This window comes from Strix aluco, chromosome 4 (genome assembly GCF_031877795.1).
Source record: "Strix aluco isolate bStrAlu1 chromosome 4, bStrAlu1.hap1, whole genome shotgun sequence".
Lineage (NCBI taxonomy): Eukaryota > Metazoa > Chordata > Aves > Strigiformes > Strigidae > Strix > Strix aluco.
In genome coordinates, this window is record NC_133934.1 from 112379131 (window position 1) to 112402794 (window position 23664).

Genomic DNA, 23664 nt, shown 5'->3' on the forward strand with positions numbered 1-23664 from the left:
TTGTTTTGGTTTGGTTTTGGTTTGGGTTTTTTTTTTCCAAAATAAAGGAAGAGCAGTAGCTCTGCCAGTACAGATGTACTTGCTTTCCCTAGTAAGAGGGAACATTTTGCTTCGGAAACTTGAACAGAAATTTTTTTTTTACTTAGGGAAATTCTCCAGGAAGCTTGTGTTTGCAATTTACAGATAGTTGTGACATTCCTTGAGAAGCTACAAGTGGTTGGTGAGAAAGGAGAATTTAAAAAAATGGAAAAAACCCCCAAGTAATTTCCCATTAATTTTTATTTTTAACCTGCAATAATTTAAAAAACCAAAGTACTTCTAACAAACGCTACCAAAAGGAATTTAACCTATTACCTAGGCACAAGTGGCATATAAAGAAGTTTTCCCAAAGTTTTCAGCTAGCTGAATACAATAACTTGGATTCATTCTGGGGAAACATGAGCTAAAAAAGGCAGTTAGGCATTGAAGTCTACACTATCCTCCATTCCGACACTTCTGACACATCGACAAACAAAGAGAATGGCAAATCCAGCCAAAGCATCTTTACTGGGACTGGCTCTGCTTAGCTCTTCCCAAATCCTAAAGGTTTTACCTGCTTCTTAAGTTTTCCCACCAAGGTGGCTGCAAACTCTTCTTCCCTCTTTCTCACCTCCATCTCACACTCATTTGCTGGCTAGTGTTACAGGATGTGGTTTTCATTTGGCCTTCCCATCAGAACAGACCGCTGAACAGGCCATTAAGCCCCACTGGCCACGACTATCAGCACCATAATCTGGCCAAAAAAAATGAGGAAGCATGGCCTACACAGTACAAAATGCACTAAAGACCAGTGCTTCATGAACCCTGGATTCCCTGGGAGCCCATCTGAACGCTGTTCAGCAGCCCCTGTAGGTAGCAGTGAACATTTGGGGAAAAAAAAAAGAAAAAAGCCTAATACATAAAAATTACCAAGGATATTTTGCAAAACATCTTTTGCAGAATAACCTGGACCGAATTACAAGGCCTATGCCACACAGCTGGTGATATTCTCTGTGGAAATTCCATCAACCTCACCTCAGTGGATGTGCCCACATCAGGCAGGTGAGGCTTAGGCTCAGTATGTCTACTGCACTGCGGCAGGATGCAGACACAGACACAAACCACTGATGCGCTATGGATAACCAAAGAAAATTACAAGCATCATGGTGGAGGCTGTCTGCTGAATGCACTAAATCGTAGTTCAAATAGCTCTAATATTATAACAGCTTCCAAGCTTGTGCTCTTCCAAAGGGTTGGTGTAACTGATAACACCTCACTCATGTAGAAGGTGATTACATATAGATTATGTAGATTACACAGATTATATATCATAGAGCTTCTTGCACCTTGCCAAGATGCATGTTGGCAGGTGCACCGGCCACTTTGATAGAGACTATGCCTACTAAAGTGGACACAAAAGTCCTCCTAAGTAAACATTTAAAAGGTAGTTTCCAATGGATGTACATAGCAAGAGGTCACCTTCAAAGCACAACCAACTCCTTGCTGCATGTAAGGCACTACTGGCTTTGCCTGCTTTCATTGAATACCTTTGTAAATTAGTATTTTCTTTCCTACATATCCAGACTATCACTGCATTTGCTTTTAGAATCTCTCAGGGAACTGTATGGGGATATAGTCTGCCAAAAATATATATGATGGATCTCATGTTAGAGACATGCTACACGCTGTGCAGCTTTGAAGCGTTATTCTCCCCTGCTGTCTTCGGGTGGGTCTTAGACTTGTCAGCCACAACATGGAAAATATGGATGGTAAACAAGCTAAAAGTGGTGTGAATAAAGTAAATAAAAAGCTACTGTCAAAACACATCCAATTACTCTCTGCTGTGGAGATTTAACACCAGAGGATGATTTTCAAAGTAAAAATAGTGTGGGATGCCTTTTCCATTTGTAGATTGGAACGAAAGGCCTATTTGTGCAATTTAAGCCAAATGCACTACAACATAATGATGTTTTCTCTCTCAACTGCTATTCTTTATTCATGGAAAGTGGCAGATTTGTTGTGTTTGTTAAATACTTTTCAGTAGGGTTTTTTAATCCAAACTACTTAATTCAATTGTATTTTATTTTATAGATAAAAAATAATTACATGTAATTACATGGGAACAGCAACACATTGGTACCTTGTGCAGGAACAAAATATGCTAATACACTGTCACACTGTTGAAGAATAGCAGAATAAACTTTCCAACTGATGGGAGCTAATACATCAGAAATCACAGATAGCAGCATCTTAGTCCAGTGCTATGATTTTGGTCTCCTTTCTGAATAACAGATTAGTCAAAACACTCCACCTAGTGCAAATTTAACCCAAGACCAAACTTTTTCTTACTCAGTTTTGACACTAACAGAACAACATACTGTAAGTTACTTGCATGCAGTTTGGGGGACAACAAAACCGAAGACCATTAAGATATTGAGGAAATAAATATGAAATTAAATAAACAGTTCAGACAAGCAAGGAAATTCCAACAGGACATCACCTTACAGAAGAACCCTTAACTCCTACATATGGTAACTAAAGAAAACCAGTTAAGAGGTTTAATTTATTATGCAAGGATCCACTACCAAGAAAATACTAGAGGTCCCCTATATTCACAATGAAAACCACCTTTTTAAGGTGACCTGTTTAAGGTGGTTTTAGGTCTTTTACTTAGAGCACCAAAGAAACTCTTCTCAAGAAAATAAAGATCCATGTAAAAACTTGGAAAGAAGCTGTCTGGCTTCTCAATATATAGGCAGAGGCACAAAATTTCTGCAGATAACCAACAGGAGACTGCACCACCTCCTGTGGCTTCCCAGCAGACCTCCCTCCTGGTGAAAGCTGGAAGAGGAAATCAACCTTCCTGCACCTGAACAGGTCTAAAAAAATTCCGTGCCAGCCTGACTGGAGCATCTCCCCCTATGCAGGAGTGACAGCTCCATGTGAGCTGTGCTCCTACTCTTAACTGCAACAGAAGGTGGCTGCACGGATGCTGTGGTAAATTCCGCCTGCTACACATGATAAGCAAAGTTATTCTCATGAGATGCCATGAAAAGCTCGACATCACAGGTCCTATTTAGCCCTGTGTATCTGAAGAGAGGCGTAAGCACCAAGAAACAGGGCGTCATTTTTATAGTAACTGATAACAGAAGTATCCAGTTTTGAGAGGACCAGATGATGTTCTAAGAGGCAGCGTATTCAGACTGACCTTATTCTTAGAGAAATTCTGGATCTTATCCCTGAGAAAAACAAGTCAAAACTGCTTGCTGAACTTGCTCTATTGCAGAGTCCCCTAACTTCTCAAAAGCTTTCAAGGCCTCTTCTCCCCACCCTCTACCCCCTTTTCAAGAATTAGAAAAGGGGATATTGCAGGAGACCTTAAATATGAGCAGACATCATGCAGACCAGGAATATAATCATAGTAAGCTATTTCTCATACTGCCTAAGGCTGGAGAAGAGAACAAAAAGAATTAGAAATGTCTGCATTAACTAATTATAAATGCTTTTCTCTGAGACGAGCAAAAAGAACATAAGCAGGAGAGGGGTAAAGTCCTTAATTTCCCAAATCTACATTAGCAGGTAGCTGGTAAAGATCCTGTTCTACCTGATAGGAAAAAAACAGAGAAGTAGTGCTCAGAAAATGCATAAAATGTAACTATATGCAGCCTTACAGCATAGTAATTTGAGGATGTCTACACAGAAAGAAGTTTTCAAGAGGCCTGAAAGGAAAACCAATTCTATCTCCTCCTTGAGTCAACTCTGATTATGAAACGGGGTCTAAGCAGAAAGTGCAGATAAGAGAGAATACTCAGACCACTGTGTCCTCTGTTTAGCTCAGACACCTCATAAAAACTGTATGTAATTAACGATCCAGTAGTCCCACAGCTCTGCAATCCCCACTGCAGCAGAATACAAGCCCTGGCTAAAGCTAGCATCAAAGCTACTGAAGACGGTTGACCTCCACTGCTAGCAAAGCCAGACTGTGGTAAAGCGAGATGGAGAGGAACTCTGCAGACTTCTGGAGGATGACCCTCAGGGTGGCATCCCTTCAGTGTAGCAAATGTGAAAAACAGCTGGAACAGTTACCCATCAAAAATATCGATTTTATTCCAATTAGTGTCTTCCCCTCTACGCATTTTAAGCATCAAGAGTATATGAATGTCATAGGTTCTCTCTCTCTCTCTCTCTCTCCATTTACTGGATGGAAATAGTGTACTGAAAGAGCTAGACGCTGATTCTGAAAAGGAATAAAAAAAGAGCAAACGGGAAAAAAATCCCAAGTAAATAATAACGGAGTAAGTAGCTATTGACATAGTTTATTTCACTGCCTTGCAGCCATTTACTGAGATCAGAGGGTCTAATTGGAACAGCCCAGCAAAGCAGGGTCAGCGCTAATTATGAAACCCCACCCAGAATACCCAGGGGCCTGAGCTGAAATAGCTTTTCCAGATACTGACAGTTCTGAAACAGAAGGGCACTGGCAGCACACTTGACCAAATTAATCTCTGTTGTGACTGACTGAAAATGGAGCTACACCTGAGGCAAACTGTTCTTCCACCAACAAACCGTCACTGCTTTAAGTAAAGCAAACCACTGAACCACAGTTCTTATTGCTATCACTAGATGTCTCTTACTGCCCTGCTTTCTGAAAAAGTTGAGTATCTTCAAATAACTTTTTATCCTTGAATGTTTCGGTGAAACCTTGAAATAGAAACTCTAGTGAAAGGAACTGCCTCACAAAGACCTATGTTAATAACAACAGCTATATGTTTAGATATCTTTCAGAATTTGCTTTAATATTATTGATACTCTTCTCATTGGTATTTAATCCAGGAAAAGGTCTTTAAGAAAAGGGAGGGAGGGAGGGAGGGAGACAAAGAGAGAGAGAGAGGGAGGGAGGGAGGAGCAGGAAGAAGCATTAGAAAAACAGGTCACTGTAGGAGGTTCTCACCACAAACTGCCTGCAATTTGCTAGTGAAAATAAAACTGCTTTTTACAAACCAGTGTGCAACAGACAGATATGTCATGACTATCTCGTGAAGAATGATAACCCAAGAATTTTAGGTGGCAGAGTTTTATTCATTTAGAACCTCACAAGTATTAGCAAGCAGCAAAGTATCTGTTGACCAGAGCTTACATATACTTTTACATTCCCTGCAAAATACTGATTTATTTCATAAAGATCCCGCAATGAGCTACTCTTACCTTACTGCAACAGCCATGCTTCCTATAGGGTTGATTGGCAATGGCCTGGCTCCAGGAAATATTCCTCTACTCAGAACTCGAGCTCCATTTTGTATCACTCCCGGAGGAACTAAAAGAAAAAAACAAACAAAAAACCCAACATTTTTTCTTTTAAAGGAAAAGTTAGAAAAATGTAGGAGCAAATGAGAAAACATTCGAGAGGATTGTGTAGTACACACTGCTTACCTTGAATATCTCAGCCTCAACTTTTGTGAATGCCATGCTATTTCTGATGCTATTTTCATGGCAAAAAATTTAACAGCAACCAATGATAACATGGCTTGTGGAAGCCACTGCCTGACCTAGTTGCTGCAGATCATTCCTCGTACAACAGAATCACTTTTGTTTTGCAATCACCATTCTGCTGGGAATGCATGTGCTTAAGAGTCAAAAGCAGCTACGAGCACAGATATAACTACTTTGTCTACAGTAAGAAAACAATGACCCTTTACAGATAAACAGAATATAAGCACTTCACTGCAAGAACACAGGTCATAGCTTTTTATCATCCCAGCTTACTTTCTGAGCAGCAATCTCTTGGCCTCTGTCTCCTGCAAAATAAAATATTATCTACAAATGTGGATTTACCAGCAAGTGAAAGAGAAGAGGCTAAAAAGGCGTTAGCTCCATACCACTAATTAGCCCCTCTCTTTTGCCACCGATGACCTCTGTCACCCAACCTGACAGCAGTCATGCGCCTTCAGCACATGGCTGGGTCACAGCCGAGCATCCCCCATTCAACACGGCGCACTGATGCCACTGACACTGAACTGCCCAGGTACTGGCCACTACAGATGAAAGATTTCACTGGGCCTTTTAACTTGGCTGTATATTGAAAACTGCAGCTCTGGCCAACAAGATTTTAACCTACAACCAAGTACTTCTTTTCTATCCAGGCATGTTTCTATCCAGGCTCAGCCTAGGGCAGCCACCCCCTCAGCTGAAGGAACAGCAGAGGAAGCACTACCAAGGCACCACCAAAGGAAGAGTCTGTCCTTTCCAGGTCCTCAGCATTTTCCTCCTCCACTGTGGGATGCAGGCCTACTGAACACAGTTCTTATCCTAGGCACTTACCAGGGACTTATGTGTAATGCCATTTGTTTGCACAGGTATTATGTCCCTTCAGGTTGGAACAGTAACCTTCTACAGCCTCAACATGAACCTGCTTCTTTAACATCCACAGCTAGCCAGTTCGCTCAGTTTTACTTTACTGTAAGTCATCATTCATACCGTAACTTCCCCTGATGGTGAATGCCCAAAAAGATAATGCTGATCATTACTCTGGATGTATTATTACTCTGGATGTATTCTTTTTAAACATACAGATATTATATAAACACATGTAAGATAAATGTAAACCATATCACTTTATATACATCTACAGAATTTTATTTTTAAACAAATTACAGGGAGAGTAGAAAAATCATTCAGCCTAAGAATCAACACATAACACTTTACATGCCCAATTTCAAATGCTCACACCCGAAAAGATTAGTGTATTCCGAGGCAGAAAAACACAGGCTCAGAAGTACATTATTTCTAAGTTGCTGAGGTGCATTTCAACTTCCTATCAACACCAAGCCAGATCCGCACCTCCCTTCCTGCTATCCTGATGCTCACCTTACTTCACTCCAGACCACACAGATTAGTTCTGGGAAAATAATCTTCTTTCTCCTGCTGGTGACAGCACATCACCACCCTAATCAAATCTTGTCACTGCGTTATACCCACTCTTGCTTTTGAGTACCTCTGAAGAACAGGTCATTTCTATTTAGGTGCTTAAGTACAGCCTCAAATGGCTAAAATTACAGAATCTACTTTATAACAACTAGGGTCAGCTTTCAATGACCAAAATAATTTAAAAATTGCTTTTTGCTATTTATACTTCACTACTTTGTGCACTTTTTCCTCCAGCACTAGATTATGAGAAATCGATCAGATCTGTTTCACTCAGGGGACACTATCAGGCTTTCAATGCTCCAATGTTTGAGTTTGTAGATACTGTAGAGGAATGTTATCTTGCTAAAAACTCCAAAATCTGAATTTCTTATTATATTTGTTTCAACAGCATGACCTTAAGATGGCCAAAATACCAATGTCATGAAAGAAAAGCAGTCTGCTCAAGGATATGGCTAACCTAAAATGCACAGATAACAGGTAAATTCAAAGCAACAGATAAACCTGCTAAATATCAAAAGATCGACGAAACACACCATTCCCAATGGGCATGGTTTTTCCAACAGGCTTTCACAAGGGACAAATTTTGTACTCGCTACACAGTACAGTTTTTTCTACGTTTACAAAATCCCATTAAAAATAAATGAACCAGAAGTTTTGACCAAGAAAGATCTGTGAATTTTCTCTTTACTCTGATACAAACCATGAAGTTTTATATTGAAATGAAACATTTATGTATACATACAGAGCAACATGCCAGTGGATGTTGCCTAAATACACATACACATGTAAAACTTGAAAGCAAACACACCGAAAGTTCTACTGCAAAAAGAGAGCAACAGGCTCCTTGATGCTCAAAGTCTTCTTTCCATGGCTACCTCATTATCCTGGTCTGTTGCAGAGTTAGGTGATGCTTATCCTTTCTCCTCTCCTGCCCTTTCTGCCTTACTGACAACTCCCACTGCTTCTTTAAAAAATCCTGTTCACTAACCCATCACTTCTCTAAACATACTGTCCGACGTCTTTCCTTGTTTACCTTCTCTGAGTTTCCTTTTTTCCTGCACTCCTATATATAGAAAATACACTGCCAAGTCTCATAGCTTAGACTTTCTGTATGTTGACATTCCCACTCGAACAAATCCTCCATCTTCCTCGACCCTTTGCAGATTTGTAAGTCATGGTGTGCTATTCAGGAACACTCTCTTTGAAAGCGTCACATTTAAAAACATACACAGACACACTCCCCCCCCCCCATCTTCCCTTCAGGAATTAACAACTGTTTTAAAAAAAAGAAAAGGTAGAAGTTTGCTGTCCTCTGAAAATATCACCAAAGAGACAACTTGGTACCTACGAAATGTGGTGCCTATGAAATTCACTTCAATTGCCACCACTCACTGAAAGGCTTCAATAGGACTATTCAGGACAGAAGAGCCTTAAGTATGATTCTCTGATTCTAACTTTTCTCTGAAGTACACCACAGCTCTGTATATTGAAATCACTATGCAGAATTCAATAACTATTTCAGCTTGCAACAGCAGTGTTATTGCTACTGGTTTTTATTTTTGCTTCCCAAAACTCTCTGAATTATGATGCAGCAGTACCACTACATCAACTAGTTAAGTTATGCAGACAGACAAACAGAAAGGTTCTATGCAAGGGATCAACTGAAGGAGGACACTGGATGATGCAGCGTATCCTTTCAGTAAACATCTGGAACCATAACAAAAAAACCCAAAACCCCACAACTTGCTGATAAATTTGTTTCTGTAGCATTCTAAACCTAAAATGAAAAGCAGGATCAAAATAATTCAATGGTAGAAGGTTTTAATTTTTAGCTATCCCCATAACCAGTGTGCCACTGTAAGACTACCTCTATTGCTCATGTATCTCTACTTATAGCATTTAAAGCATCAATACTCATCCTTCCCAAAATGACAGTAATTTATTTTTTAAAAATCTATGTATATAAACTGCTAATACATTGTCCCTCGTACACAGACACTCTCCCTGCCTTTGTGCAGGCTGTATGAAGATGGCTACTCATTACCCATAGAATTATTTCCACATGTTGGTAATTTTGAAGGGTTGTGGATTATTTACTGGAAAATACATGGTCCTTTTATTCCAAAGATACATTTATGCCTTACAAGCTTTAATTACATTTCAAAACCATACTTTGAGGTGAGGTATTTATATTTTAGATTGAAGATTCAAGGTGTGGAGGTAAGATAATTTACTGTAAGCCATATCATCAATCAGTGCCAGTCTGAACTAACACCTTAGAGTCCAGACTCCTCTCTTCTAATGCTTCTTTAACCAACAGTACAGGCAGGTTACATGGTTCCCAATTCCTAGCCAGAAGTGTGAAATGTAATTTACACCTTTTCTGTGCAAGTGCCAAAAGATATTTATGTCTGAGAAACTCAGCTCAAGAAAACAATGCAAAAAGATCTGTGCATCTCTTTGATAAAGGTTTCCTCTTTCACAAAATGTTCCTAGTGAAATGCAGAAGAGTCTGAAACACCAAAATCATTATTCACCTTTCAGCTTTCATCACTGCTAGGTTTTCAAGGAGGCACTGGATCTCATTCTGCTCTCAGGAAGCTTAAACCCAGGAAATACCTCCAGTGGAGTAGTTAAGCCATGTACAGAGAATCTGCCCCTAACCTGCTACATGAACGAGGAAATGATTTTTGGATCCTACGGTGTTCTGGTGGAATTCCACAACCTGAGTAGGATCTGTCGACATTTCAAGTCTCCACTGGCTAACTGCAGAGAGAAGCAATGTATCCAATGTCAAAAATCAAGACTGCATCTCTGAAATTCTCCAAGGGGGAAAATAATCTGTCTTTTGTAGCAAACTTTCACAAACCAGTTTAACAGACAATGAAGTGAATGCCATGTAGGAGAACATACCATAATTTGATCCATCAAAACACTACATTCAGATAGTGTTAAACTGATCCAACAGAAGCCCTGAAAAATCTAATGTTGTTTTGTAGCCCGTACTCAGCCTCTGGAGGTGGAAAGTAAGTAAGAATCACTCAACAGCCAGTGCAGGACCATTTTAATTCAGTGCATGGTCTTGGGTGCACATCAGATGAGTATAAAGAATATCGCAAACTATGGACTTCTTTCATCACATCCCTCGAGACACTGGATCCATAATCTCTCACCCGCAAGTGCACATGCTGGTGAAGCAAACTTCCCCCATCCAGATGAGGTAACAACCTCATCCAAGACCTTCACAACAATCAAAACCATGTCAGACTGGGTCCTTCCCTGAAGATTTGGTTGTCTAACACACAATATAGCAATTTGGCAAAACTGAAATACAAAAGAAGGAGAAAATACTCAATGGATAGAGCCATCAGACACACTGACACCCCAACAGTGCACTAAATAAGGAAACCAACTTCTTGGTTAAATGTTGGCACGTGGAAGTTAAATGAAATATCAGCACTGAGAGTGATTTGTTGTAAATCAAGGAAATGAAAAAGAAAGGGGTAACAAACATGTTCTTTATGTCATGTGGGAAACAAGCATACACTTCATTAAACTGTCTAGCTCAAGTAGCCAATATTCAGACTAGTGAGGAAGACTGAACAGTATTTCTTGAAAACAGACTTTAAAAAAGTGGAATATTAGAGTATGAAGGTATCCTGTAGGGACAGACTGGTTCTCTGCCTCTTCTGTCATCATGTGGCAGATGGATTTATCTCAGGGCTCTCTTCCCTGACCCATCTCTTGTAGCACAGAAGAAATCATTATAGACAAGAGATACTGAGTTTCTGCTAATATCTGTCAGCTTCAGCTTTTTTCTGCCAATCTCTCTTCCAGGACAGTGTTTACCAGAATACTTTATCTCAGGCTATAAGAACTGAAAATAGGAAATTGCTAATAATGTATAATTGATGGGACATCAGAAGCTGCCAAAAGCAAATGCTATCTGCCAAACGTGTAACTTTATTCACTTCAACTGTCTTATCCCAGGCATAAATTTGATGCCATCTGCCTAAACTTCCTTCTATTTTACTGCCCAAGGACAATTTTACAGCTCTTAAATTCCATAGTCTGTAGTCCTAACAAACTGCAAATCAAGGATGCATCCAACAAGCAATTTATTCTAAACAAAACTTTGAGGTGGAGGGAGAGAAGTGTATCCTGATAATCCTATCACACTCATACCTTGTCTAAGGACATTTAATAAAAATAATTCAATCTTCTGGGTTATTTTTTGTATAAGTAAAAAAACACAGTTAGTGATTCTTCACTTTGGTCATGCTGGAACTGCTCAACAACAAACTAAACCATGATGCTAAATCAAAATATGAGGAGTAAGGAGAAAGAAGTAGAAAGTATTTCATAAAAGTAAGTTTTATTTCCAGTTCTATTTCCTCACTTTAATGATTTAGTGTTGAAACACTAAAGTAAAAAAAAAAATTCCTCTTTAATAGAAGTTGAGGATGCCATTCCCCAAAAAATCCCAGCAACTAGAATGGGAAGTTTCAACCCTATGAAAATATCTTTTCCCAATTTTCACTTTGATACAGAACTGTCAGCAAAAATACCATTAAGAAACATTTTACTGTCAATGATTTATCATTTTCTGATATAAAAAGTTAGGCTGGAAGCTGTCAAGTTACAGTAAGTGACTTGTCCACAAGCAGTACAAACAGAACATTACAGTTATCAAGTTTCATATAAAATAAAAATGTCCCAAGAAAACAGCATGTTCTAGTTGATCCTATTGGGAGGATTTCTGTCTGTTATTAAGACAGTTTGATATCAATTTTTTCTCTTGATTCCTCTAAATATATCTTTCACGTATACTATCCACTTGCATTAACTTAAAAAGCAAACTTCATTGGGGTACAATTTTAAAAGTATAGAGGTACAGTATTAGTAAATCTCTTTAGGCAATTACTTCTTCTCCCAACAAATTTAAAATAAATGTATCTATTCTGGGTTCCATATGCTTTGAGACAAAGATTCATAAAGATTTCCAAACCAGACAGACGTTGATCTCACCCTTGGAAAGCCTGCTTTTTAAGGAGCGCCCAGCAAAACTCCATGATCGTATCTTCTCAAACATCTTTACCACAGCACTTCAGATCTCCTCTGAGGAACCACTCACAAAACCAGTGCTGCAAAGTCTCCTGAAGGCCACTACTTTCCAGCTAACCTGGGTGAGTAGTGGTGAGCAATATGGAAAAAAGAAGATGGATGTTCAGAGCTGAGAGGACTCTCAGTTTCCTGGTTTCTACCCAAACCCTTTCTGCAAGCACTGTTTATAGTGTCTGCAGTATTAAACTTCAGCCTGAGCAATGTACTTACATTTGCGTGCAACTCCCAAATTATATAGCAACAGGCAAAGGACTACTCATGAATTCGAAGCTATGTGTAATATTGCTGAGTCAGGAGCTTCTTGAATTCAGTCAAGATTTCCAGCATAATCCCTTTGACTGCAGCATCGTTTCACTAGCAGTAGCAACACACTACACACACTCCCTGCTTCCTGGTCCTTCCTGAAGAGCAAATGATTCTAAGTTCAGAATGACCTCACCAGTTGCTACTTAAAATGCTTACAGTGACTCGAATCTCAGGAAATTCAAATAAACTGCAAAACCACCAAAATCATCTCCATTTTATTCATGGCAAAACATAATGGTTTGGCAAGACTAAAAGACATGCCCAGGACACTACACTCTTTAAGAGTTGGGAATGCTACACTGGAATGACAGATGGTAACATACACTTTCAAAACATTATGGAGTACTGAAAATCTTAACAATTGTACAAAACTAACTCATGGGCTTTACTGAGTTAGTAGCCATGAATTCTAAACTGAGCTTCACCAATCTCCTTTTCCTCTGTTCTCTCTGTGAATTAGATTCCTATCAAGGAAAACAGGCCCAGAAATCTGACGCAACTTGCCAAAGGTGGCCCAGCCAGTACCCAGTTCCCTGCAGGTCAAAATACAGTTTTCAATGCAAGTCATGTATTTTGGAATTAATATTCATGTACCAGCTGCTAATAGAATCCAAAGTATTTGTAACCTGCGATAGCTGCTATTGAAGAAAGTAGGTGTTTCAGCTGCTGTTTCTTTTTAAACATAATTAAACCATACAAAATGTGATGAAATACAAGGACTTCTACAAACTGAAGCAAAAAAGTACTGAAACTGTGTTCCTACATACCCTTTCCTAGCATATCACATGCTAGAATAAAGCTTTCATGCTTTATTCTTGGTGTCAGCTGGACTGTATGTTTCAGTAGACTTTCGCACAGAGCTGGTTACTTTGAACTTCTGTCTTTAGTTACTATCTAGAAATATTTAGTCTGTGAAAATACTGCAAGTGTTAATATTTTAGAAATTGATTTCTGATGTCAACATCCCAACTATAATTGCATTATTTCCAACCTTTAGTGACAATGTGAACAATCAATTTCATGAAGCTATAAAGTAAAATCCCCACAAACACAAAATAATCCTAACAACAGTGTTTTACTCTTTTATTCTGCCTTTTTTTTTTCCATGAAAACCAAAGCACGATGTGATTGGGGTAAATAGTAAGCAGTGTTCATGCCAGCTCAGACATCATTTCAGGATTTCATATAAAAGCAAAAACTGATTTTAAAATTTGTATGTGGTTGTTAGTAGTGTTTCACACATGGGTATGGAATTTTAAATGTTCATTTAAAACTGTAAAGCTAATTAATCAATCTGTTACAATGCAGGAATAGTTTACTCCGGATTTTCTAAAGCCACTGAGATGGGATTCCTTTCTGACAGACTATATTAAAAGAATAAATTGTAATAAGACTTTGTATAAGGCTGTTGCTATCTTCATCCTAAAGATGCTTTTAGCATCCACGTTGCCTAGATAAGCATGGGTTTTTATCCTGCTGGAAAGACAGCTTTTAATCCAAGAAGATGCCTTCAAAGTCAAAAGCCCACTAACCATCCACACAAACATGAATTCAAACTCTGTCACAATCTGCTTTGGAGGTATCCATGTTTCACAACAATGGTTAAATGTTTGTAGGATGGGCAAAGGCCTTAAGGGACCGGAGTTTTAAACTTTCTGACTTGTCAAGTTGTTGTACTGTGCAATGACACCCAGGTTCTGCCTCCATCTGACTGTCTTTGTTGTGGAAGTAACTGGCAAACTTGGAGTCAGACTCTCAGACCAAAAGGGTGTTTTCAGTCAGGTTATTAACACCTTTGGCCAAACTGTAAACTATGTCTCCCTCTCTTCAAATCACTTTCAGGCAAGCCTGTCTTCAGAAGATGGGGCATTCTGCAGCCCTGATGGCTTGAGCACATGCTTGACACCACAGTCTAATATGACAAACAGAACTCTAAATCTTCAAGGGATCAAACAGTACCAGCATGCTTATTGCCCTGATCATTCACAGCTTGATTTACAGACCACTGTACTCACTGACAGAACAGAGAATGAACTGTGAGCTTCTAGATGATGCTCAGCATTGCAATGAAATTCTTATAGCCCAATTGCCTTTTATTTGAAAACTAATTTTAAATGTGATTTTTTATGCCATTGTTCCTTAATGTGCAGTAGTAATTAATTTGCTTTAAGTTGCCTAAGATTTTCCTAACATGGTAGGTGAGACCCAACTGCAATTCATAGGACAGGCTGATTTACTTCCTCAGGTATCCATTCGCATACACACACAAATATTTCTCCTTTGTAATCTAGAGGGCCTCTGAGGTTACGATAAAAACTTCTGCTCTTTTCTCCTGGCACCAGCCAATTCTAGCCAACATTTGGAGGGATGCATGAACTTCTGAGCAGACCCTACATGTCAGTTTAAAGGCACAGAGGAAGGCCTCATTACTTGCAGACATCAAGGAGGGAGCAATGTGAATGAGAAGCCACCTTTCTGCTTTCATCTCACTCTCACTTTTGGTGTCCTGCAACAACAGCCCACTGAGAAGGTGACGTGGAGGGAGAGATATGCCAAACTCGTAGAGGTCGCTCTGAGGAAGGAAATTCTAGCCTTCTACAAACTAAAATAGCAATAAGCCATTTGCCAACCTGCAAGCTATGATCTCTATGAAATGACAGTCCCCAAGTCTCCAAATCACTTCCACGCAAACACCTGCAATGCTGGCAAACTTGCACACGTGATAAAAATCTGCAGCATGTTTAGTACATGCAGCTTACTATGGATCTCCTCCCTTTCTTGTCTGCAATCTTCTCCTGCTCTCCAGTTCCTCTGGAAGCTCAGATTATTCTGTGTTTTCCCATTCCTTTCCTGTGCACATACTGCTTTATGTCTCCCTCCCTCTTTCACATGCCCTTTTACCCCTGCATTCTCATTCTACACCAACTTCTTTTCCCCTTTTCTCCACCCCACAAATTTAGCTTCTTTAAATTTCTGATCCTTTGAAGATCTCTCATTTTATTCTTTCCCCTGAAGCCCAACAATAACCTCCTTGCCCCGATAAAATCTTTCGTTTTTCCTACCTACATGTAGCTGGGATTGCTCACCCTTTTACTGCGCACAACCCCTGAAGGCTGTTTAAGAGAGGAGGACAAGGACCACTCTTCTATCTTCCCGGAAGAGTTTCTTGGTACATCGTGCTCTCCCCGGAGAGGAGCTTCTCAAGAGGCATTTCTCTGGCAGGGTCACAAAGCAGGCTGACAATAGCTTTCCTCCGCTGCACAGGAAATGCTTTGATGGTAATTGACTCTCTTCCCCAGGCAGAGTATCAAAGTGCGAATCAAGGCTTCCCCTGGAATTTGGATTTGGTTGCCCGAGCTAGAACAATAGCAGTGATGCCAGGCAGGCTTGATAATGGTTTCTATTTTAACTTCTGCCTTTATTTTTTAGAGCTGCCTGTCACTTGGCATTACTACCATGCTTGCTGACCAGCGATATGTTTGTTTTCTTGTACTCCCTGCTTTTGTGCAGCTGTATTCCTCTACGGATTCCTCTAATACCTTCACTGCAAGCTCTGTGCGGCAGGATGATTCCTGCACTATTTGCACAGCCCAGAACAGTGGGGGCCAAGGCCCCTTCAGTGCTCTGATAATACACAGCATCAAAACCTCGGGTCTGCTCACAGAACACGGACAGTATTGGCAGGAAATGAGACCTTTCCTCGCTCCCAGGCGCCTGCCTACTGCCTTGCATCAGACAGAGTAAAAAAGCAAATTGGGCAGGATGTGTGCAAGGAAGGAGTTGAAACAGTGCCCAAGTGAATGGGAAGTATCCAGATGGCTGTGGTAACTCACACGATGGGAGTCAAATCAAAACAAAATGAAAACAAAACCATATGCCATGTACCCTTCGCTCTCTTGCTCTCTTTCTCTTCCTGCCTTTCTCCTGGCTGTTGCCCCAGGTCTTTCTATCAGTACAGATAATAGTATGTTACTCAATTATGTGTATGTCATGAATAACAATAACCCCTCTTTTCAATTAGAGATCATGGATTACTATTATTCATGTAACAAAGAATGTAATATGAATCACAAAATTATACTCATGTAAGGGTCAAGGAAGTGTAAGGGTCTACAAGGGAAGTTATATTTCTTCATTAAATCTTCCTTTTTATCTGGTACGCTGCATACTTATAAAAGAGAATATTAACTTTACATGTCTATGTTGCTATATGCTATAGAAATATCTACTCACAACCTGCTTGTATCTCAGGGGGAGTATTCAAAAGCATCATGGCAGTGGCAGCATCAATGTCAGGATCTGGAAAAATCAACCAATAAATACATTATTTACAACTGGGCTAATCTTCTTGCCCCCGTTGCTAAACTACAGGTTCAACCAAATCTCTGCAGTGAAAAGGTATGAGTTCATTATTTGGAGGGCTCGTTGATCACACATTGAATTTCCCCCCAAACTTGCATGTGATCCCATTGCTACTATTAAGTAGAGCGCAGTGAATGAATGTCACCAAACCATACTCATGTGTGCATGATACCTTTGCTGTTAGCCTCATGAATTTGCTGTTTAATTCTATGGAGAGTATTTAGATTTCATTACAAAGGATCTATGAAAGCAGATGCAACATCACAATTTGGAAGCAACACACAGGGATGAGCTGACAGTAGAGTGGGAAAGCATAAGGAACACCTACACCTGAGCAAGCACAGAAGATGACACTTGGTCATTTCTATTTGTTGATAAGGATTTCAGCGATGTTTGAGAAAGTGTTGGAAGCCAAACTGCTACAGTTAAGGGAAAAAAACCCTAGCATTTCACTGAAGCACCAACTTATTTGCATCCTCATCCATTGTCACTTTAATATAAGCAAAAATCATCGGCTGGCTGCTGTTATTCTTAAATTGGTTTCTGAATCCATCACGAACAGTTGACAGATGGTAAGTTATAGAGACAGAACAAAATATGATCCTTTTATAACTACATTCACTTGCTTCACACACAGCAGCTCGGCTGCTATGGAAATGTAGGTAGCTATGACAACAGTAAACAACCCCACAACGGCCACTGAATAAGCTGAAAAGAACATCTGCCCCAGCAAAGCGTCCCAGCTGCCCTGGGGCGCAACTTGCTAATCGTGCAGCGATGCCGTGTGACAGAGAAAGCCGCCTATGCCATGTCCAAATAAATGAAGTGTGCAATTGAAGCAGACATAAAAACGCACGCCCTGGCCGACTGCTGCCTCTGTGCTGCTAAACTGAATGACTAATGAGAATGTGTTAGTTGTTTGGGTTTTGGGTTTTTTTCAGCTTGTCAGTATTTATACTAAATTACATACCAAAAAATTCAATTTACTACTAATAGCTTCATGGCACTTTATTTTGGCTATTATGTCAGACAATTACTTTTCACTGTTAAAAATAGATGTATATTGTACCTTTATATATTTCAAATCTATTTCCAGTAATGTGATGTGGTATAAAGCCCTACAATTTATTAACAATACAAATGACGTAGAGAGGATTTCAGTATCTGCTTAAGCGAAACAGAAATTCACTTGACCGTTTAAGAAAAAAAAAGGCATTTTTTTATTAGTTTAAGTATGTACTACTTTTCTGTGAATAGCTGGAAACACTTCCAATGGCTACTCCATTATTTAATTGCTGAAACAGTAAACAGAGCAACAGTGTAGCAGGTGTAAAACTAAAGTTGAAGCAGCAGCAGACTAAATTAGTATAAAAGGTGCCCACGTACTGGAAAGCAGGTGCCTGTCTGTCTCCTGGACAGGTCAGCATACCCTTTTCCAAAAGTCACCAACAGACTACTGAGAAAACCAGCTTCACCAACTTATGTTCATCTTCAAGTCTGAAGATACATCAAAAGCAGTATTCCTGCTGCAAGTGTCTATGCTGAAAGTGCCATTTCCAAACAGCTTCACTCCCGAACACGCGCCATGTTGCAGGACTGGGTCCACACACCACACAGCCCACACAGCCAGTCTCCCTTTAGTCAAACTGAAGAGGGATAATCTAACATTAAAAAGCAAGACAAAAAGCAAAGAAGCCTGAGAAATAAAGCTAAATCAAACCAGAATTCTTCCACCTCTTTCATACCATAAAATCAGAAGACTGTTAGAAGTTGAATTTACTGTATCACAATTCATACAGCCAACTTCAGCACTTCTTTATCGGCTGTTCCTAAATTTTGTTTTCTTGTTTTACTTTAAACAAGGTCCCACCACTGAGTAACATTAGCATAACGTTAATTTTGCTGTTGAAAGAATAAAAGGACACAGCCAGAGAAAACACATTTCCTGCTGACTGCATGTTTTGTGTAACAAACTCTGTGCTTTGAGATAAAATTGTTGTAACTGGTTTATCTTGAAAGGTTCATTCTTAGCCTTCGGACCACTAATGCTACCACCACATTTCTGTGATGACTTCACGACTGTAACACAAGCTGTTTACAACATACGACTGCATCCACAGCAGCTGTTTTCCACAGCACAACCATGGTTCAAGTCCATCCACACCTGCTATGGTGTCTAGCTCTGTTTCTACTGGTATGTTCTTGAAGAAACCAGACAGTTACTCCATTAATGCCTTGGCAGAGGTAAGAGGGCTTGGAGACACGCACCCAGGGTGGTGTCAGTAAGATCCAGGATAATGTGCTTTGCGTTGTCCTTCTGCAGAGAGAAAAGAAAAAGGAGGGACTGGGTACACAAGGAAGACAAGGGCTGAGGACCAGCAGTCAGAGACCACACAAAGAGGTGCCGAAGCAATGTCCGAGGGCAAACTGAAAGGCCAGCTCATTCCTGCGCAGCATTTACGCTCATGATTTGGAGATAGTCTCCTGAGAAGGACATCAGTCAAGAAGAGCCAGGTAGTAGTCATAAGGAGTAGCACTGAAGGCAGATGCATGAAGGGCACCTTTGCTTGGACTGGCATTTCCCGCTTAGACTCCTGGTACCCACCAGTGCCCCCATGCTGATGGCCCTTTCCCCACAGCTGACATCTTCGTGAAGTCTCTTCCATGCAGATCCTCTCACTTCCAGCAGTAAGGGATGACCTTGCGTGGCAGCCCGACCAGCCTGGTAACTGGATCCTCTCCCTTCTACCTGCCTGTCTGTGTTCATGAAGCTGTGGATTTCATAACAGATCTCTGCCCTACCTGAAGTCTGTGATCAACACAAAGGCTCCTGAAGTTATTAACAGTGGGTGGTTAGTGAAAAATGATTGCAGGAACATCTTTCCCTAGGAAACCAGGTTAAAAATAGCTACATACAAAGTTTTGGAATTTAGAAAATTAGGTATTTAAATTAATGCATTCTGGTTTCTTTTTGTTAATTAAAGTGGTGAATTGACTGCATACACAAACTCTATGTTCATTTTTTGCTAGTGGAATATAGAAGATGCCCAACTTTCCCAGTGAAAGAAGAAAGTAAGGAACAACAAAGAAAAGGAAGGACTGTGGATGTTGTATGAAGAAGGAAGGGTACATCAAAGTCTCAAACAGGAAACATCAGAGAGTGACAAAAATTGTGACAAAAAATTGCCAGCAGCCACAGCTCTCCCTAACAGATGACTGTGGTCTATACACTCAGTGCTTCATGCTACAATCTGAAGTTTCAGTGCTTGGTCCCTCATCCACCAAGTGTCCTTCACAGGGTATCAGAAAGGATCTGGAAGAAACCTTAAGCACTTACACAAACTCGTAAGGCATGAAAGCATACATCCCAACGTAGTTCAAAGCCAACAAGGGGCAGGAACTCCACCACAGCTGCAGTACCTCCCGTTGCAGTGGGAGCCTGCTGTTATTTTTGCCAGCATTGCTTTCGAAGAGAAAACTTCTTTTGATTAAGATGATACCAACAAAGGATAACTCACAAACCTCGTGGCAGGTCTGTTTGCTGCATTTTAGATTCAAGTCCTTACTCAGCGAAGTGTTCAAAAGTGAACACCAAATCAGTAAACAGCATCTAGTTCTTTCACTGAGGAACTAACCTACAATTTATCACTCTGTGGAATTATGATCTAGTGTATATTGTCAAGACGTGCTTTGAGCCAGACTTCACACTGCACATTACCTGTATAGATCAGAATCTGTCCTGCACAGACATGTGAAGTGGAGAAATAGTAGGCATGAAATATTTTAGCATGAGATTACATACATACATGCAGCAAAGCAGAGGATAACCCTCAGGTGACAGACTGTTTATTCTAGAATTGACAAAAAATAACTAAAACCAAACAGGTACCTGAGAAATCTGGATGTGACAGCTGTCCTTTTATTATGTTGTGATCTCTGATCTGAGTTAATTTCATAGAGAGAGGAAGTGTTCTATAATAATATTATTTTGATGTTTTTATTTAAAACTTTCATCTGATTTCACTGAATGCTTCAAATTCATCCCCTTCCAACTAAATTGTAATAAAAATTAGGGTAACAGAGTCGCTCTTGATTTTGCTAGAGGGTATTTATTTTTACAGCCGTACTATAAGGTTTTAAAGAAAATAGCAGTTGAAGCAGTTCAAAGCAACCACGGCCGAATTTTCCAGCACAGATGCCTAGAGAGAGGCACTTAAGATGCATATTTAGGTACTACTAAAATGTTACTGCCAACCGACGTAAAGAATACAGTTAGTAAATAAACTGCACCATCTGTACACTACAACCATTGCCATGTTATCTCATCAGGAAGGAATTTATAAGATCTTCTTTTAATTTGAAGTTACTACATATAAAATAGAACTATTTTTGTAAAGAATTTCACTTCACCGTTCAGTATGCTAGTTTTCAGCCCCTTCTAACTTTTTTACCTCAGCATCCTCCACTACTTTTTTCCATTCAAATGCTCTACTGTAGCTGGAATGCATAAAACTTACTGTCACTGTACTCAGAAGATATAAGTCCAGTTTATTCTTTTCTTATAAGATCAGTCTTTTTACTCCCTGCCTCAATTCCTAGCATAGCCCATTCCTACACATTTTTTGTGATTTGATTCTTTGATATTTTAAATTTTTGGCAGCTGGAAAATGTTGCAAAAGCAACACTCTGTCTTCCACCTTTTACCTTTGGGCTTATTAAACTGCAACAGAGCAAATAGCAGCTTGCCCCTATTTAACTTGTCTGGTAATAGATGTGCCTTTTCCCTTCCCACATCGTGATGGGTAACCTTGGTATGAGTCAGGTTAGGTCAAAGACATAGAGAATAGTAGAGTGAAGGCTTTTTTCCCCTTTTTTCTATTTTTTAATTTATTTTGCCTGATGACAGAATAAGAACCTAGATGTTAAAATAAAATTGCAGTGTGCAAGATAGGAAAAAATACCTGAAGAAAACTGTAAGTACTGTAACTCTGTCAAACTCCTTGGTGTAGGATGCCACTGTGTCCACTTCTGAAATATTTAAATAAGGTTGAGAAGAGCTCTTAAAATGAACAGAATACTTGTGGAAGCATATGGTAAACCGATACGATTCAGAACCAAGATCTTGGGAAGAAACAAGAAATTATATTCATACCTCAACAACAGTGCATGAAAGACCAAGAATGAGAATTCTGGAAGCTATATAATAGAGGCCAGGAGGAAGCAATTTCACTAGCAATACAAAAGTGGTCTGGCAGTCACAGTGGTTCCCCCACTCCTTTGAAAGGATCTAGTATGAGACACAGAAGAAGAAAGGTACGGGTCTAAATGAACCAATAATTTTCCTGTTTTTTAAGCTAATTTCCGGCACTGCCAAGTAAGCTACAGTACAAATTATTCTGAGAAGTCTAATTTTAAAAAATACAGAATTTGTAACAGAAACCTTCTTCCTGCTCCTCTATTTTGTTAATTTGTATTGTCATGAAGCTAACACATACAATTTCCATTCCTGAACAATACCATTTTATCAGCTGAAAAACTGTATAAACAGTTACAACATATATTTTTGTTAAAAATATTAGCTTTAATAAAAAGAACAGTAGGAGAAAGAGTTACAGAAGGTCTTGCACATGCACAAACTCAGAGAGGTTCATCTGTCATTTGGAAAGCTGTATGAAACCAAAACATATCATCCTAATTTTTCATCTCAGTAGTAAAGATTAAGACCAATTAACTGTTTGAAGACTCACAACACTGATACATATTTTACCAGTGCAACATAAAAATCTTTTAAGAGACAGCTGACTAAAGAGAGATGAGATAGACATACATAAAACCGGCGTATTATAATACATTGTCTGCTTAAAAACAGGGTGGAGATCTTTGCTTTGTTTTTGTTTCTTTATTTTTTAAAATATTTTTAAATTTTGGTATATATCACTGGCAAGCTTAATTTTCAGTGCTGAAGGATGTGAAAAGAAAATTTACCCATCACAAAGGCAACAGTAAAGTCCTTTTTGACTCCATCCAGCATGTGCAGCTTGTATTACTGAACAGAAAACATCACCTGAAGAAAGCACTACCTGGTAACCCTAGCACAGAAAGAGAGAAACAACTTGCTGTTCCGTCAGGTACTTACCTAATCTGTGATCAGGAATTTCAACCATCTTCTTAACTGATTGCTGCAGCCTCAGCTTCTACAGTGGAAGATGGGATTATGAGGGCTGTAACTCCTTGCAGTCTTAAGAGGTTGCACGTTTTTTTTTTTTTTGACCAAAGGATACACATACACACAAACACACATGCTCTTTGACCCCAGTTATGAAGATATGTGTTATCTCTAACTGGGACATCAAGGTCATTATTGCTCAAGCCTTCATAATGTCTCTGCTGCTAACAACAGGTTTTTCTTTCAGCAAAGTGTGAGGATGCCTGCCAGGAGGAAGCCCTCTACAAAACTCTGACCATTTGAGACTAAATAAACCATACCTTATTGTCCCATACAAGTGTTCATTGTAAGCACTCATTTCCTTCTCATGCTATTTCAAAATACATTTGTGTCCACCAGACCTTGAGAACCGAGTATGTCTTTCAGTCCAGCAAGCACAGGACATGCCGACCAGAAAAGAACCGATGCATCTCACATAGCCCGAGTGACCCCTGGGGAAATGTTTACAGTCCCTCCTTCTCTCAGCCACTGGTTCTGCAGGAAAAGGTGATTTTTGGGTACTTTCACTGCAAGATGAGTCTTCAGGAGGGCTTCAGGCAAACATCTCAACTATTGGAACCACCATGGCACAACCCACAGCATGAACACAGACAGGGAAGGCCTGGGGAGACGAACATGAATTCCACACCCTTTTCAGGATCCAGAAAGCAAAGGGGAAAACATCAGATAAACATGAAAACAACAATGAGAAAGGTATTTCAGTG

The 23664-nt window shown here is 39.7% G+C and overlaps 1 protein-coding gene across 15 annotated transcripts in view; it reads right to left on the minus strand.

Annotated features, from left to right (window-relative positions):
• FOXN3 (forkhead box N3) overlaps window positions 1-23664 on the minus strand; it is a 218784-nt gene that overhangs the window by 12395 nt on the left and 182725 nt on the right. For 10 of the 15 annotated variants that reach the window (XM_074824908.1, XM_074824911.1, XM_074824900.1 and 7 more), the window contains 2 exons: window positions 16606-16671; window positions 5224-5332 (listed from right to left, as the gene is read on the minus strand). In XM_074824908.1, coding sequence (XP_074681009.1) covers window positions 5224-5332; window positions 16606-16671 — 175 coding nt within the window. The remainder of the gene's footprint in view (window positions 1-5223; window positions 5333-16605; window positions 16672-23664) is intronic. The other 5 variants (XM_074824915.1, XM_074824914.1, XM_074824913.1 and 2 more) reach the window with 2 other exon arrangements.